The sequence below is a fragment of the Pelmatolapia mariae genome, linkage group LG8 (assembly GCF_036321145.2).
Source record: "Pelmatolapia mariae isolate MD_Pm_ZW linkage group LG8, Pm_UMD_F_2, whole genome shotgun sequence".
NCBI lineage: Eukaryota > Metazoa > Chordata > Actinopteri > Cichliformes > Cichlidae > Pelmatolapia > Pelmatolapia mariae.
The window spans coordinates 18,749,508-18,767,806 of record NC_086234.1 but is presented as its reverse complement, the minus strand read 5'-3'; the positions used below and the strand labels follow the sequence as shown (position 1 = coordinate 18,767,806).

General features: G+C 40.5%; 1 protein-coding gene across 3 annotated transcripts; it reads right to left on the bottom strand.

Moving 5' to 3' along the window:
* Positions 1 to 2,233: 2,233 nt before the first annotated feature.
* On the bottom strand, positions 2,234 to 16,534 carry tbc1d24 (TBC1 domain family, member 24). 3 transcript variants are annotated; one of them, XM_063481371.1, is made up of 7 exons: positions 16,334 to 16,534; positions 10,727 to 11,836; positions 9,623 to 9,781; positions 9,225 to 9,288; positions 7,899 to 7,994; positions 4,698 to 4,944; positions 2,234 to 3,273 (listed from the first exon to the last, which is right to left on the bottom strand). In XM_063481371.1, exons 2-7 carry the CDS (start codon positions 11,713 to 11,715, stop codon positions 3,119 to 3,121), a joined length of 1,710 nt encoding a protein of 569 aa, XP_063337441.1. In that variant the 5' UTR covers positions 11,716 to 11,836; positions 16,334 to 16,534; the 3' UTR covers positions 2,234 to 3,118. The 3 variants fall into 3 exon arrangements, with proteins under 3 accessions (XP_063337441.1, XP_063337443.1, XP_063337442.1); XM_063481373.1 differs by lacking the exon at positions 16,334 to 16,534 and adding an exon at positions 16,266 to 16,288; XM_063481372.1 differs by lacking the exon at positions 16,334 to 16,534 and adding an exon at positions 15,611 to 15,856.
* Positions 16,535 to 18,299: the final 1,765 nt, after the last annotated feature.

Sequence of the window (18,299 nt, the reverse complement as noted above, 5' to 3'; positions counted from 1 at the left end):
GTGTGACTCAGAGAGAGCTTGTGCAGTCCCCATGCCTCCTCCTCCTCTTCTCCCATCTATTCCTCTTACCCTGCTCACTCTGCATTGCCTAGTCAAGTCAGCACTACACGCAGGCCCCCTCCCCCAGTGCTACTGCCCCAAGACTCGTGATGCCATTTCTCCACAAGGACCACAGAGCTCCTTCCTTTCGATCACTTTAACTGGCCAGTATCTTGGTAAATCAGGGGCATAAAAAAAGAACAGAACATCTGGAGATAGGGATGGTGGGTGTGTATGTGTGTGTGGTGATGCTGATAGCAGAACGGTCACTATGAATGAAATGACTTTCATTTCTGTTTTCTCTTTCTCTGGTACTTGACTGAACACTCATCGATCGGGGGGCGGGTAATAGCATTTCAGCTGAGACTGGATTATAGTGTTCATACTCAGAACCTATTTAATAGCATGTAATGTGATCGTCTACATACCTACTTCATTGATTCCTGTTTGTTTTGAGTAAATGGTAATGACTGTGTTGTAAGGAGAGCATACGCTATAATTTATTGGCTCATCTCTGGAATTACTTTTAAGGAAGGGAAAGAGGGAACTGTGAGAAGTTCTCGCAAGGGCATCATGAAAGGCACGTTTGCTACAAAGTGTCAGTGCTCACTGTCATCCTTTATCTTTCAGTGATTCTGCTCAGTTCCACACATGTTATATGTCATAGATAATGTAAAAGTTGCCCTTTATATAACAACACTGACATACCCAGTGTCTAAATTTACATAAGAAACAGAAATCCTCGACATCATTTTAAACACACACACACACACCCCAGTACCAGCTCCTGCAATATTCAGTCTTTGAATCAGATCAGTACTCGTTGGGACCTCCTCAGCCTGTGTTTTAACCCACCCACTCACTAAGCCAAGTGGCAGGGGTCAAGGAAAAGACCAGTCTCAGTGTACTGTTAAACACTTAAGCATCTTATTCCTCTAGGCTAAGAAGCATGGTTTTTCAAGGAGATGCGCCAGACCAGCATCCAAAGGAGCAGCTAAATATAGCCGTGCATGTGCGATTAGCAGAGTGTGAATCCTGAATGGAGAGCACAGCCTTGGTGAGACAGAGTCAATTCCACTTACTGTAAAAGAAGGAATTACTCCACTCCTTCGCCATTTAAGCTGCTGCATCTCTGCAGATACATTACAGCAAGGCACGCACACACAAACACACTGCAAATCAGTTTGCGCTTTTTTAATTTATATGACTGCACTGACATTGATCGCTTGCACATATGCCAAATAAAATGTCTGATAAATAACCAGGTGTATCAGTTTCCACAGCTGTGAGTTGGTAGGTATGCATGATTCAAATACAGCAGGCTCGGTTTCTCTGTTAGGTTTGATTAAAATGTGGCATGGATTTCTATGAATTGAATTCTGCAGCGCAGCTCACTACCAAGATATATTTATAACTATATCTGACTCATATCTGCTGAATATTTTCCAGTCATGCAGCGTCAGTGTCAGCTTCCACAAAAGAGAGACATGCACAAGACAGCCAAACGAAAATAGACGTGGTGCGTGTGTGTCTGAGCAATTTATTTGTCATTCTTAGTAGTTTAAAGCTGGAGCTTTACTACACATTTATATGCAATTTGCAAGAATTTAATTTCCGCTAATTAGGGTGTCAGTTGTGGTTTTAATATCACAGCTATGGGTTTGAGGTGCATTGAAGGCTTACAACCCCCCAAGAAAAAAACAATCCCTATGCGATATGGCTCTCAGTATACACTTGTACAACTTTGCAGTCCCTTCGGGAAAAGGCTAACTGAAAGTAACCGCTGGGAGCACAGCAAACACAAGACAATGTGTGGTCAGCTGACCGTAAAGGCATGTGGCACACTTCTGTGAAAATCTGAGAAAATGCAACTCTTGCTTTGCAGGAACAAACGTGACAGATTTGAAAGGATTAGAAAGCTAAATCTTCAAATGTGAACTGTGGATAATGTCAGGAGAATCAGGGTCTGGAGTTCACTTTTCCTCACCGCAGCAGATGGCTCGCTTCAAAAATCATTCTCACTAGTAGAAATACTTTTACTTACACCCATTTATTCACTGTGAATTCATTAGTATTACTCTCACACAGAGTTGTTTTAGGAAAATGGAAGTTTAAAGCCTGCGTTTTTGGACTGCAGTGTGTGGGTGAAAACACCTTCAGTAACAAGACAAAATAACAATGACAACACAATGGCTCTGATGAAAGCTTAATGCTGTATTTTCACATTTGCAATTACTCAATTGACACTTTACTGAAGCACATTTTCAAATCCACACACACACTCACACAGAGGCCCCCCAACGACACTTTAGGAACAGGACAGCGTTTCAACTTCTCATTACAATCTTTATACTGGAAAGGACGGAAATAACAGGAAAATGATGTAGAAGAGAAGAAAAAAACCCCAACAACTTTATATTCATATACTGCACAAAAGGGAGACAATCATCACAGACTCAAAGAGAAAGCTGGTGCAAAATGGCAACATACAAATTCACTAGATATTCATAAACATTTACACCATGAATTAATTTGTCAGATCTCCCATCTATTCACGATATATCAGGAAGTGTGGGAAGATACGACAGGTTCTCTAACATCTAGGTTCTTTTGTTCATCATATATCACAAACATGGAGACTCGACTTCACACATGCTGTTGTAAACCTCATGACCTGATAGTACTTTAAGGACTGCAGAGTTAGCTTAACAATGAGTTTGGCAGATTGAGATAAACTACAGAACAAAAAAAGGACTTAAATTTACATTCAGAAAATCAAATGTTTTTGCTCAGCAGGTTGATCCTGGACATTTCCATTATCATGTCAACAAAATGAGTACACAAATCTATAAATACAAAAATAAACAGAAAAAAAACCCCATTTTTTGTTCATTTGCAGAAATTTGAATAACTGCTTTAATAAATTTAAAAAAAAAAGTAATTCAAAGTTGAATTTGCAGGACGGATGTGGTTTTGTTTGCATGTCTGTTTTCCACCTAAAACACTTGACTTCTCATTTCACATGTTTAAGTGTTTGTGGATGAATATCTAAGTATGTGTTGCATGTATGTGCTCAGCATTATGAGGCCATGGTGTCCTGGAAGCCCCACACCTCTAGCAGGGAAATCTGGAAGCTCTCTGCACACAGGGGCGGGTTGTCAAAGGTGGTGCAATTGCCAGTGCGCCCGTGGTTCAGCTCAGAGTCGATATACAGAGCGTTGCCGTCGCCTCCTCCTGATCGGACAGAAGATGACAGAGTTTGCATGAGTTACCAACGATCAGCACTTCTTCCAAGCAGATTCTTTAATATTAACACTGTTGCATCGACATATAGCGTTTAGTCTTGTGAGCATGTAAAAAGCATGTACACTCACTGGCCGCTTTGTTAGACACACCTGTTCAACAGCTCGTTATCACAAACATCTGATCAGTTTGGCAGCAACTCAGTGCAAGTAGGCATGTAGACATGGTCAAGATTACTTGGTAAAGTTAAAACTGAGAAATGGAATAAGGAAGAAAGGTGTTTTAAGTGACTGAATGTGGTCATTGGGTTGGTATGAAACTCAGAAACTGCTGACATACTGTGATTTTACCCACACAACCATCTCTGGGGCTTACAGAGACTGGTCCACAAAAAAAAAAAAGAAAAAAAAAAGGAGCTAACGGAAGAAAACAGTAACTTAAATATGCAGAAGAGCATCTGCCAACGTACAACACGTGCAACCTTGAAGCAAAAGGGCTACAGCAGCAGAAGACCACACCAGGTTGTTGGTGCTGTAATGGTGTGGGGGATATTTGCACACTGTGTCTCTTGACCATTGTTCAAACACCACGGTCTGCCTTAGCTTTGCTGCTGATGGTGTCCTTCCCACTTTATGAGCACCATCTTCTGATGGCTGTTTTCAGCAGGATAAAACACCAAGTCACAATGCTCAAATCACCTTTAACTAGTTTCCAAACATGACAGTGAGTTCACTGTACTAAACCACCTCCAGAGTCAATAGATCTCAGGCCAATAGAGTACATTTGCTCATTTGGTGAAACAGGATTTTCCCAGACAATAAAAACATCAAACTCGGACCATAAAACAGTCCAGACTCATTCTTTGGTTCATTATTCTGTTTAAGTATTTTAGCAATGTTATTTATAATGTTTGAGATTGCAAAAAGTCTTTACTGCATGTGCAGTAAAAGCTTTCCATCAAGTGCTACCCTGTTTAAAATCAAAGGATATCAGTAAAGGTCTTTAGCATTACTGATCAGAGTTAGCATAAACCACTTTTACAAATCACAAAAACATTTACATTCCATTCTCTAAAAAATACAGTTTCAAAATTTATTAAAAGCTGAAAAGTGTGTTTTACACCAATAGCTCATTATTGTGGAAAGTAAAAATCACAATGGTTTAGAAGTCATTAAAATGTGTTCAGAATTTGACAACTTGATGACGATTCATCATCAAATCATGTAGGGGGAGAGCAGAGCGCTTAAAACAGCACCTGATTAGAATTAGGTACGCCCGATGGCACCCCCTTTAAGAAATTAGGCGCTAGTTCTTTACCAGTTTTCCTAATTATGGGAGAATACAAGTTACTATTTCAAAAACACGCTTTAAAATGGGAAATACACATAAAAGACATACTGTCAAAGTCCACTCACCCACTATGATGGAGTCAACATTTCCAGCCATGAACATAGAAGTATTCTTAGAGTTCAGGTTGAAGTGGCGGGCAGACAGAAATGGCGACAGCTCTCCAGGAGGTTTTTCTGGCTGCTGTAAGCTATTGGCGTCTTTGATCTGGTGTTCAGATGTTGCCGTTTCTTCCTGATCCTGGGTCTTGATGGACGAAGCCAGCTCAGGGTGACGGATTACTATCCACTCATAACGCTCCATCTCCGGCTTCAGCTAACAAGAGAAACAGGAATGTCTATAATTAACAACTACACACCAGAAAACCACACATTAAATGAAGTAATAATAGAACAAAACACCCGTTTTCTTAAAAATCACATAAATTAGTTAATATCCCAAAATGAATCCTGATTTTAACAAACAGAGGTACATCATGGAATTTAGCATTCTTTAGGAAAAACAGTCTGTTGTGGACAGAAAGCATGAAAATTGGAATTTTCTTCACCAAGCAAATTCGATCAACAGCTCTGTCTTCCACTGCTGAGTTAAGGCAGCACTGTCTAATCTCTTTAACAAAACTGTTGCTTTTGGCAGGCCAACTACAATCTACCGTTTGTTTCTTGAGCTCCATTGGGGGGGAAAAAGTCACACCACAAACACAGAAGATGGGGGACTCTAGAAGTTTGGAGCTTTAATATAACTTTTACTTGTTAGAGTTATGGCTGCTTTAAAAATTCTGACTCCTTTAGGCAGCCATCTGGTACTCTGAAATTTTCCCAGAGGAGACACCCAGCCTCAGGGGTCCTCAGTTTGAGATGTAATTAAGAAGTTGGAGCAGTTTTCTCAGAAGATTTTCTTGGATTTCTAGTTATGAAATTTACCATTAAGAACTACAAACAAGAAAACTCAGCTTTTTACTGCAGAGCAGCTTCATGATGACTTAGTAGACTCTGGTGTGGCACCTTTACTGTGCCGTGACACCTGCAAAAACGTGGCTCATCAGAAGAAAACCTCTCTTACGCCTCACAAGTCTACAATCAGAAGATTTAAAATGAACATCTAAACATGGCACATACATTAGAAAACTAATCCAGTGGGTTGATGAAGTTGAAACAAAGCTTTATGGCCACAATGAGTAAAGAAATGTTTGGAGAAAATGGGGTAAATTAAGTCAAGCAGAGAAACAACACAAGCTCTAACATGAGCTTGATATGTACTCATTTCTAATCTTGTCCATCCTGGTCACTCCCATTGAAAATCTTAACATCTCCAGCTCATCCACAGTCTTTTTGTCAAACCATACATCACAGCATGTCTCATTAACATCTTTTAACCCTCCCTTTCATTCTTGCTGCCATCCTTCAGTCACAGATCACCTGTGATACTCGTCTCCACTCACAACATCCTGCCCGCACTCTCTTCTACACGGTCAGTTGCTTTGGATGGCTGACCCCAAGTATTTAAACTCATGTACTCATTTGAATTACTTCTCCTTCCAGCTTCTCTGTTACATCCATGTTCCTCTTAGTCACACACTTACATTCCGTCTTGCTTCTATGAATTTGCCTTCCTCTTCCCTCCAGAGCAAATCTCCACCTCTCCTACCTGCTCCCTACCATCACTAAAGATCACAGTGTCATCTGCAAAGATCAGTCCATGGAAATTCCTGCTTGGCCTCATTTGTTAGCCTGTTCATCACCATTGAAAACAAGAAGGGGCTCATTCCCTGGTGTAATACCAGGCTCACCTTGAATCCATCTGTCACACCTACAGCACACCTCACCTCTGTCTAAGCTATCCTTGCTTACCTCTCTGCCACTTCAGACTTCTCAAGCAGTAACAGTTGCTCTCTTGGCACCCCATCATATGCTTTCTCTAGATCTACAAAGACCTTCTGATGTTCTCCGTACTTCTCCATTAATACACTTGAAGCAAACATCGCATCTGTAGTGCTAACTCATCATGAATCTGTACTGCAACACACCGATCGTCATTTCTTTTCCCATAGCTCCATGATATGGCTCATCAACTTTGTTGCTCTGTAGGTACCACAGCTCTGCACATTGCCTTTGTTTTAGAAAATCTGTACTAGTACACTTCTTCATTCTTCGGGCATCTTCTCTTCTCTAGGTTTTTGAAAAAAAATCTCTATCTCCCTAACACACCTGAAAATCTAGAACAGGCTACTTGAAGAGGTGCAAACAGAAATGAACTGAATTTAATCTTTATTTTGAACATGTTAAAAAATACAACCACATAGAAATACAAAAAGAGACAAACAAACAAAGCAGAAGTTTTCCTCTTTATAATTTCTCTACCTAAAAACTGTGGACAGACCTCAAAACAGAAGTGGATACAAGTCCCAAAATTACAGAACTAGAAACCTTATGAAGGAAGAATGGAGGATCACCTTCACAGCTTTAAAAAAGCATTAGCAAGCTGTGAGACTTGTCAAAGGGGGCATTACTGATCATGTAAGAAACTTGAATTTGAAAATGTAAACGATAGAAAAAAGAAAAGAAAAATCCCATAAGAGAAGGTAAGACCTTTAAGTTTATGACTTCTGGAGACTGATAACTTTTTTTTGTGGGGGTATTCTAATGTTTGCATGGCATAGATTATCTTGTACGCTAATAATTTTCTCCTGGTCCTGTTCAAACCTCTACTGCCCATCCGATAGACATTGGTCCTGGAGTCTGTCTCTCGTGTGTGTCAGGTGTGGTATCAGGTACGAGCCTGCTACGATACTGAGGGCTTCGGGTTACAGGAGTTTCCGATATGTGTGTGCTTAAGTACTGGTGTTTGAGATGACTGTGTTTTCTGGTGTCTAGGCTCAGACAGCACACAGCTAAGCTTTACACAGTTAGCCAAGTAAATAATTCATAGAGAAGGGAACAGAGAGCCAGTCTTTATTTCTATTTCTAGGCAATGTTGCACTGAATAGCAAGCACCACCAGAATAGCAAGAAGAGTGGCTGTTTTTTTGGACTGGACAGCATGTCAATGACAAGGGAACTGTGCCCTAGTATGAAAACTTCTCCAAATGATACACCAACTGGGGCCATTGATATTGACAACAGTAACATTTGAAAAAAAGATAGATGGTACCCCCTGCTGGTCATACAATAGCACTACAAAAGAAATTCCAACTATCCCTAAAAATGACTCAAATTATGTCTTTAAGAAAAAATGTTTTTGTTGCTACTAGATAACTGAAAATAATCTTACCCTGAAGACAAAACATTCCCCTGTGCCGAAGAAGCTCAGCTTGTTGCCTCCTCTCTTCCTTTCCTCCCAATCAGTGGACAGAAAGGCTCCACATACCTGTTGGAAAAAAATTAAGTAAAAACTGCATAAGTGAGGTTAATCTGTGGATTTATTCACCTTCAGTGGTTGTGACAAAAGTCAAGCAAGTGGAAGGACTCTGACTGTGGTGTCTGTAAGATGCCAACACTAATGCCGGGATAATCCAATCATATGACACATGTATAATCAGGAACTTTAAACCCAGTTCACAGAACCCAGGACAAAAATATAACCCGAGTCTACTTTGAAAAACAGAAACCTAATCTTAGCCTCTTTAACTCCTTAAATAAAGAGCAATGACTGAGTTAATGCCACGAGTAGGTCACACCTATTGCATGTGCTAAGAAGTACTTTACTTGTCAAACATGACATTTTTACCTTTAATGCTTCCTGTATCAGACAAAGATGGAAACTAGTGATAGTGACACCAATAATGCATGTTATATATTAAGGTGGGTCAGAGGGCAAGAATGACTTGGGGTCGGCAAAAGCCCTTAAACTAAGAAACTAAAACAGAAACATAGAAAGAAAAAGTGCAGAAATATGTTAAGACATTTGTGCCAATGTTTGTACTTGTGCATTAAACTCAAATTTTTAATGCAATCTCAGTACAGACCTGTATCCCTAAATGGAGAAAAAGTAAGCTAACATTTATGCATGCCTGTCTCTGACAATAATCCAATCCATTTACTGATAGACAATTCGACTCCACTGTGTCTTGGACTGCAGCCGGTGACAGCAGTCCTTCTGCTCTGAAGATCCTCTGCAAGCTGGAGGGTCACACCACCACAGAGGCTGCAGCAGGTGGAGTGCTGGTTCAAGCGTCATCACACTGAGCTCATAGAGGCAGCAGAGCTGAGCAGAGTCACAAACTGCAGTTCAGTTTTCTGCAGTTCAGTGAAAACTGATCTTTGCTTCCTCTTTATTGTGACAAAAATGTACAAAGTATGAGTAATTCATGTATTTACGAAAGCATGGGTGCGCCTCCTTGGCACCCTGTCCAATCTTTTTTTGACTCCCTCCCTCAGAGGTTGCTTAATTTTTCCTTTTCACACTTCACAGACTGGATCGAGATTGGTTCTGAATATGTGGTCGCATTTTACCCGTATTTTATCTTAGCGCGTTGATCATAATGAAATATCTGATGGCACGTTCCACTGTTTCCTTCAGACAAAATAAACAATATTTATGTAAGTAGAAAAAAAATAAAATAAGGGTATAAAGACGCTATCAATGCGTGTTACTTACATCGCCATCTGTGGTCCTGATGAGGAGCAGAGTGGGTTCGTGGCCCTCACAATGCGAGTAGAATCTGTTCAAAACGGAAAAACATTTAATTCACTGCCAGAGTCTTATTAAACACGTAATACCTAATACTGAAACTAACACATATCCAGTGGATCGTAATGCAGCAACAGTCACACACTTTTGTACTGGAAACAAAAAATCCCACTATCTTCCTCCTTTATTCAAACAAAATGTTGTTGCTTTAACTCATAAAAGAAATTAATGTGACTCAAAAAAAAAAAAAAAAAAAATTACCTTAAATTCAGATTTACCCAAACTTTTAGTTATTAATTTCATTCAAAGGTATAAAATGTAAATTATGAGCAGCAGCTAACACTTAATTAAATTGTAAAATGCACCTGTTCAGGCTGCAACCGTGGGTGGAGGTTGTGAAGAGAAGCTGTGGTTGGCACAGGGCAAAGCGCTCTGGGATCCATGACCAGATGTCATGCATCTCCTTGGCACTGACTATCTCCGAGGAAAATGTGTCAGGGTTCAGTGCCAGCTGCACGTTCCGCCTGCAGATGCCAAAGCAATTTAGACACAGGAAAGAGAGAGAGGTTCGGAAAGAGCATCCCATACAGTGAAGAGATGTGCATAAAACAACCCCCCCCCCAAAAAAAAACCAAAAACAAAACAACTTGGTCACAGGTTATTTAAAACAGGTATCAGAAATAAGTGTAACCATGAAAGAGCACCCACCTAGAGCTGTAAAAGAACCAATGTGGCAAACACAGGAGTGGTGTGCAGATGAGACAGAACATGGTGCATGGAAAAATCGTGGCACAAACCAAGCAGAAAAGACACAAGAACAGACGGTGAGAAAAGGATGCAAAGCAACTCAAACTGTTTCCTACAGTATGCCAGAATATAAAGCTTAAAAGACAGAGGGCATTGCTACCAAAAAAAAAAAATAAAAAAATGCTAAAACAGTTAAGACTGTAAAAATATCTACTCTACACTTGTGCTAAATTATATTTCAATGGTTCATGGTTTATATTGGTCGTCTGCATGCCATGCATACCAGGGTGAAGTCCACAAACCGTGAAGGAAGTTTAGTCATGTTCAAGCATTTTCATTCTAATGGCAGTAGATTCCTCCCCCCCCTCATAGACAGACTGAAGGTAATGGTAAATTATGAAACTTTAGAGTTCACATATTGCTAGATGAACAAAGTGGACTGATGAATTTTATTAAAAGAGCTTAACTCCTAGTATGGGACTGTGAGAAGCCATTTGGTTAAGTTTAATATAAAAATTATCCAACATGTGGTAACAATAACTTAAAAAAGCAGAGTAATGACATAAAGCCACATTTTTAGACATAAACACAGTGTGTAGCAAAGTGTCCGCACAGGAAATAGCCCAGTTTTGAAGTTTAGAAAGTACATTTACCCACTTAAAAAACAAACAAAACAAAAAATAAAACATTTACTTTTTTTTTTTTTTTTTTTTAAACTTTACCGCTTCTGCTTCACAGTGATTCCTTTTTGCTGCAGGGACTTCTCATTTGTGAGCTGCAGCAGGGTGATCTCCTTGCGGCTGAACAGGCGGATGGAGAAGGCCTTCTCTAGCAGCTTGTCAGGTGTGACGGTGGAAGCAATGCCCTTAACAAATGCCTGAATATCTGCCTTGATTTTGTTTGAATCCTCCTGCTGCTGGTTGCCCTGCCCCCCCTGTGCTCCCATTTTATGCTTGCGATAGAACTTGAGCAAGGCTACTGCCACGCGGTAGAGAACCTTATAGCCCTCTACTAGGTAGACATCTAGGACCCTAACCACATGGCTAAAAGGCAGGTCACCGAGGACCCAGCGCTGCCAGTCTGAGTAGACATCCATCACATCCTGAGCCGTGGTAACGATCAGTTTGTGAGCAGCTGTGCAGTACTTATTGGCTAGGTCACCGAAGGTCATGCAGCTAGACTCATAAGCCAGGAAGGTCTGGTCTATAAGTCGTTTCCCTGGCTCGTTGCATGCCAGTATGCGGCTGACATGCTCAAAACACTGAGCTTCGTCTACACTGAAGTGCAGGAGCAATGAAGTAACTGCAGGAAGAGCTGGGCAATGAGAGATATCTGGAAACTGTCCAGCGAGGCAGTTGATGATCTGATGGGCTGAGGCCACTGCCTCCGGCTTCAGACAGTACCGCGGTATGGGATTTCCATCCACAAACTCTGGTAGTGGGACGTTGGTGGAGGTTTTCTTTGCGGCTGCATTTCCCATAATGTCACGATACACTGCTGCATCTGGGGTCACTGTACGGCAAGGAATGGCTTTGATGAGTTGCTGGTAGACTTGTGCCCGCAGCTTGTGGTTCTTGGCCCAATAACCTTGTCGAGCCATCTGTTTGAACTCTTTCAGATCTTTAGTGTCCACCTTGGTGGGCCCGCTGCTCTTGGCCAAATCCCCCATCTGGTTCCAGTCCACAAAGCTGCCATAGTCTTCTTCAGCCATTGTGCTGTAAACTTGCTGGACTGCTCGTGCAGGAAGAGAGGAGGTATCTGCCGAGGTCTTACTAACCTTCTAGCCTCCACACAGCAGATATTTTGTCTTTCTTATCTGCCCATTATGGTCACTGGAAAAAACAAGGGTGATAAGACAGATGTGCATAATTATAAGCTTTTTTGATACATGCATTATTAGTAACTGTCAGTAGCATCATAGAATTATTAAGTTCCCACTGATGTAAATTTCATATTTATCACTTGAAAGATTTGTTCGAAAATGGCTTCCACCTTCTGAGCCGTTAGTGAACTTATCTAATTAGTCCTGATCTAGACTAAGTACAATATATTACCAGAAGTATTCACTCACCCATCGCCGTCATTGAATTTAGGTTTTCCAATCACTTCCATGGCCACAGGTGTATAGAAATCGAGTACCTAGGCATTCAGACTGTTTCTACAAACATCTGTGAAAAAAATGGGTCGCTCTCAGGAGCTCTGTGAATTCCAGCGTGGCATCGTGATAGGATGCCAGCTGTGCAATATGTCCAGTCGTGAAATTGCCTTGCTACTAAATATTCCAAAGTCAACTGCTAGTGGTATTTTAACAAAGTGGAAGTGACTGGGAATGACAGATACCTAGCCACAAAGTGGTAAGAAACATGAAATCAGAGCTGGCTTACCAGATGCTGAGGCACATAGTGCCCAGAGGTTGATTACTTTCTGCAGAGTCAGTAGCTATAGACTTTCAAACTTCATGTGACCTTCAGATTAGCTCAAGAACAGCGCGTAGAGAGCTTCATTGAATGAGTTTCTATGGCCAAGCAGCTGCACACAAACCTAACAACATTAAGCACAATTCAAAGCGTCAGGTGCAGTGCTGTAAAGCATGCTACCATTGGACTTTAGAGCAATGGAGACGTGTTCTCACAAGTGATGAATCACACTTCTCCATCTGGCAAACCGATGGATGGGTCTGGGTTTGGTAGTTGCCAGGGGAACAGTACTTGTGTATTGTGCCAAGCGTATAATTTGTGGAGGAGGGATTATGTGTCAGGGTTCTTTTTCAGGAGTTAGGTTCAGCCCCTTGGTTCCAGTAAAAAGTAACTCTTAATGCTTCAGTATATCAAGACATTTTGGGAACAGTTTGGGGATTACTGTTACTGTTCCAACATGACTGCACACCAGTGCACAAAGCAAGGTCCATAAAGACATGGATATCTGGGTCTGTGTGTGGAAGAACTTGACTGGCCTGTGCAGAGTCCTGACATCAACCTGATACAACACCTTTGGGATAAATTAGGCTACGTTCACACTGCAGGTGAAAGCGCATCAAACCCGACTTTTTTGACGCTATGCGACCCATATCCGATCATGGTATGACAGTGTGAACAGCACAAATCCGATATTTTCAAATCCGATCTGGGTCACTTTCGTATGTGGTACTGAATCCGATACATATCTGATGTTTTAGAAAGCGACTGCTGTTTGAATGGTCATGTCGCATTAAAGCCGTCTTTTACGTCACTGACACAAGACAGACGCCAATTATCAGCGCCGGAGAAGCGCCCGATAAGACATCGCGAACGCTTCCTGGCCATCCAGTGTAGATGTTAGTGAAACTGATGGGAAGACAACGTTGGAGAAACGTGAACATTTTATTTGTACTGTATAATCTACAGATTCTGACAGAAATCTGCAGATTATCCTTTGAAGCACCGCTCCTCTCTAAAACAGCAATAATGATAATTATTAGGCCACATGCAAATAACAAAATAACTTTATAACTTAAAGCAAAATTGGGAAACTTAGAGTACGAAACAAGTCTTTATGTTAACGGCCATCAGTCAAACAATACTGTTTGGTCTTGGTAGCCTTAGGGTCTTTTGGGATGTCACTCAAGTTTATATGACAAATGAGTGAATACTTTTGGCAATTTAGTGTATATGAGCTAGATGAGGATAAGCATACAATTAGGAAGAAATATGTGTATCTGAAAGTGGAAAATTAGACTTTATAGCATGGTACTGTACAAAATACAATAAAACAGAGTGAAATAAAAGGAAAAACAAATAAATGTATAACGAATGTAGCATTGGTATTTACACCAGAATACATAAAATACTGCCCAATATGTAGCAATGTTAAAGTAGAAAAATGCACAAAAATAAAGACTCAGAAAGTTCTGTTTCCATAAGAAGTGATTTGAGAGATGGAATGCAAAATACAGAGTATTACAGAGTAAATCTGTAATGAAGACACACTACTGATCAATTTCCCTAATCATGTTCTGACAAATACAAAAATGCATGTGCATCATACACCTCATACACCTGTGAAAGCTTGAAATGACTTGTGTGCAAACATCTTTGGCTGATTTAATTGGTTACTAGAAAAGAAAACCCTGTAATTGTTGAAGGTCACAAGCTGTTAACTAACTGTTTCACATCCCACATGATACAGGCAGATGGCACGTCTACAAATCAGTTGCGCCCTGAAACATACGGAGAATAGCTGAAGCACAATCTTTTTGGGTGCTTTTATTTCCCCTTTCTCAAGAAGTCACATGGAGATGGCGGTCCAAAGATCGCTTGCAATACACTAAAAGAGACAGTCATTAAAAATCTGTTTATATAACTGTCACATAGAGGAGGATATCAGCATATCCTTGCATGAGAAGCTGGGAGCACTCGCAATATAACTGTCCTACTTATGTTAAATAAGGGCATGTTTCACCTAAATGTTGCCATTATACACGTGACACTGGGTGCAACTGATCAAAGTCAGACTCGATAATATAGTGGCTAAGATTAGGTCTAAGAATAGTTTGGCAGTCTGTAGCACAGTCGCACACTCTTTTATAGTGCGGTCACACCTGTGGTCTGGGCTTCATCGGAAAAACTGTGCGCTATCACACGGGTCTTGTTGTTTGCTTGAATTAAAAATAGAAATTTCTGTCCGCAGTAAACACAGGAATGTTCTGAGAAAAAAGGTTTAGAATTTCATGAACCACATACTGGAATGAGCAGTTTTGGTCTTGTTTTGCAGGATGAATATTTCACTGGGTGACTAAAGAACAGAATAAATCTGTATTTAAAAATAAAGAAAGAAGGCCAAGATGAAAAGAGGGCAGCTTCTAATACAGGAGAATTACACCGTAAAATCCACAAGGAATTAATGACAAAAGGTACGAGCTGAAGTTTTTACCATGGCTCTGAAAAGTTAGGAAAACTCACTCGAATCGTGCAATCACTATGAATGACTGAAGAACCCCCAAACCAAGAAGTGAAATAGTCTTATTCGTCCCACAGGATTGCCAAACTTTTGCTTTACGGCCATTTCCTTTTTTTGTGGTTTTGTTTTGTTTGTGACCTGTAAAATCTAAACGCAATCCTGTTTAAAATAATTACACAAATGCTGCTCAATAAAGATGTCAGACTGATACAGCCTAGCCATTATTTTGACCAATTACCAGTTCCCAAATCTCAGGGCTCAAATGGTTGGATTTATGCTAACCAAACTGCATTTTAATTGCAAACCAAAGCAAAAAATTTTAACCTTTCATCAAGATAACAGAATTTTCCTGTAGATTTTCTTCCTGTAAAATAGTCTACACCTAAATCTAAAGCAGGCATTTAAAAAACAAAAAAGAAAGAATATTGTAATAGTTTAAGGGTTTCCAGCTAAAAAATCTTTGATTTAATCACTATACACTTTACATTCACAGATAGTAGATGTAGATGAGAATGACACTGGGATGGCAGCTGTACTACTATGTGTCTGAAAATTTACAAAAAAAGAACCCCCCCAACATTTCCGTACTTCTTTTGATGCTGCATGTCCATTTGAAAAAACAAAACAAAAACAAAACATTTCTCTGCCTCAGATATTAATGTAAAACGTACCGAGGGGAGGAGGAGGAAGCTTCTTGCTAGCCTTAACGGAGAGCGTACTGTACTGTTAGCTAGCTGTACTATAAAACCAAGCACTGCTTTTAGTTTCATCCTGGACGCTCAGTAAAAGCACACAAACGGCTAAGGTAAGGCTGCAGGTACAATTGTGTCATCACATACTGAGGTGACAGCTCCAAATTAGCTGCATTTTCAATCCTATAAACGATTAACGTCAGCTAACCAGCTGAGGCAAAATAAGCTAGCACGAAACCAGCGGACACGGGTCACAGGGTATTTAACATTACCGCCGGAGTAAATCTGATATACCCTTTTCCATTCACACTTGCCAAGTTAGCACTGTTAGCCTTAGCTAGCCGCATCTGTCAGTGCAATTCAGGAGCAACCAGAACCTTAACTAGACGCACAAAACCTACTCGCTAAACACATAACCTCCACAACAAGCGTGCAGATACGGACAAAAGCTAAAACATTTGAGCAAGCAATTGGCTAACGTTGCTTCATTAGCCAGCATGGACGTTGTCAACCACAAATTAATTTCGTCCAAATTCTGTCTTGGAGTTTGGTTATAACAAGATGTTTCCGCTTATTTATTTTTTTTAGAAAAGCGTGTCATATCCACAAAGCTAGAAACACGCCAAAGTATTACCTTTACTCCACAACAAGGAAGACGATACATAAATAGCTGTCAGAAGAAAATTAAATGAATATCCCTACCTGAGTCTGAGATGTCTTGAGACGGGAGACAGCGTTCATATTAAGTACCCTCGAGCATGCGCACTGCCTCCAATCCCGGTCGCAGCGTTTTTGAGCGTGCAGCTGCTGAAGCTGCAGACAGGGGCTCAGATGGAGTGGTTAAATATAAACTGTTCTCAGTTACTTATCTGTACACTCACTAGGTTGTTAGATTATTTTTGTGAAAAAAAAGTTATTACAAACATAAAACTAGAATACAAATTATATAATATTAGTAGCAGACATGCCAAATTTGGGGTTTATGCGATGGGCATGCAAGTATCAAACATTTATGTTACACAAAAAGCTATGAAATTCCATAAACTCTGCTGAGTGCACCAAAGAGTAACTCAAATATTTATCCATGGCTTAGTTTCTGAAGAAAAGTACTGTTGCGTGGTAGGTCCCATTATCTGCTATGTCCTGTTTACTTGCAGACCTTCTGTGTCAAATATGTGATGGCATTGGTACAGGACAGGAAGTACCCTGGCAAGCACAACAAGCCCTGCTTTTGTCCAGGACTCAAAGCAACCGTCAAAATACAACCGCCCAACACATGACAGCTATTACTGATGATTAAATTGTGGGGCCATCACAGAGCGACTCTGGGTAAAATGTTATTTGGCTCTGTCTCTCTTCCTCTCAAGCACTGCCTATGTCTTTTTATACTGTCATTTTGTACTTCAGTAATAAAGAAAAAGGGGCAAATACTACTACTAGTAATAAACTAACATATCAGCATTTGTGTTTTTCCCTATATAATATAAGTAAAAAGCCACCACAAAACTGATTACGTTGCACAGCACACAGAAATGACAAAAGAAGAGAGCAGCTATGTCACAGTGAGGCAGATCTAATCTGTCATCCATGTACATGGTTCTCTGGATTATGAGAGAAACCAGTAAGCCTTAAGGTCATAACTCATCAAGTCTTTTCTATTTCACACTTTGCACCACCCAAGACGCCATTTACCTCCCACTCCACCCTGAATGGATGTATTATCATGCACACAAATATCAGCACACTCTCTCACATGAAGCATATGTGCAGGTGTGTGTTGGGGCTAGGGCACCGTTAAAGCATAGATAGGATCAATGCAACTTAATACATTTGCTCCAGTACTTTAATTACTTTAGTAAACCCGTATTAGAACACAGGGATACACATGAACCTCACAAAAATGAAAACAACAGTTTACACAGTCTACACTGGGTTCATTTCTGATTTCTGATTTAATTCCCACATCTCTTGTACTTGATCACCGCTATGCAACCCCATTTAAATACCCCTGTTTTTGATTCAGTATATGTGTCCTCTCATGTCGACAGTTTATTTCAGTCATCCACTGTCACCACACTATACTAACCGAGCCAATTTTAATAGACAGACAAATACCCCAACTGGGGGTGGATGCTCTCACCATCCAAGCCTTTTGGCCAGTACCTTGTCTCACAAACACCCGGTCTTCTTTGCACCTTCCCCCCAATCCCTTTAATAATACCCCTGCTTCACATGGTGAGACCGTCAAATCACAGGGTCCACTTACTGGTGTCCAAATGACCATTAGGGATCTGATTTTCAAAGCTCCTCCATGTACCACACAAAGACCTGTAGCATCACATGAGGAGAATTGACCTCTTGTTCTAGCTCGATGGGAAGATAAGGCAATTGAAGGGATTAAATCATCCCTGACTGATTTAGGGCTTTAGTTTGTGGATACCACTCTGAATGTAAGGGGTTCTTTAGCAAGGATGGTGGGTCAATACTTTTGAACTACATTCTCGCCATAGGGCACAAATAGCCAAGAAGACCCATTCTCTTGCAAAACATACTACGGTACTTACCTTTTAGAGGTCAGCCAAGCCACCTAAGCTATATCAGTATACCATGACCATCCTAATGCTGGCCACTCTGCGTGTATTTCTGGTCGTCTGTTTCTCTCTGTCAG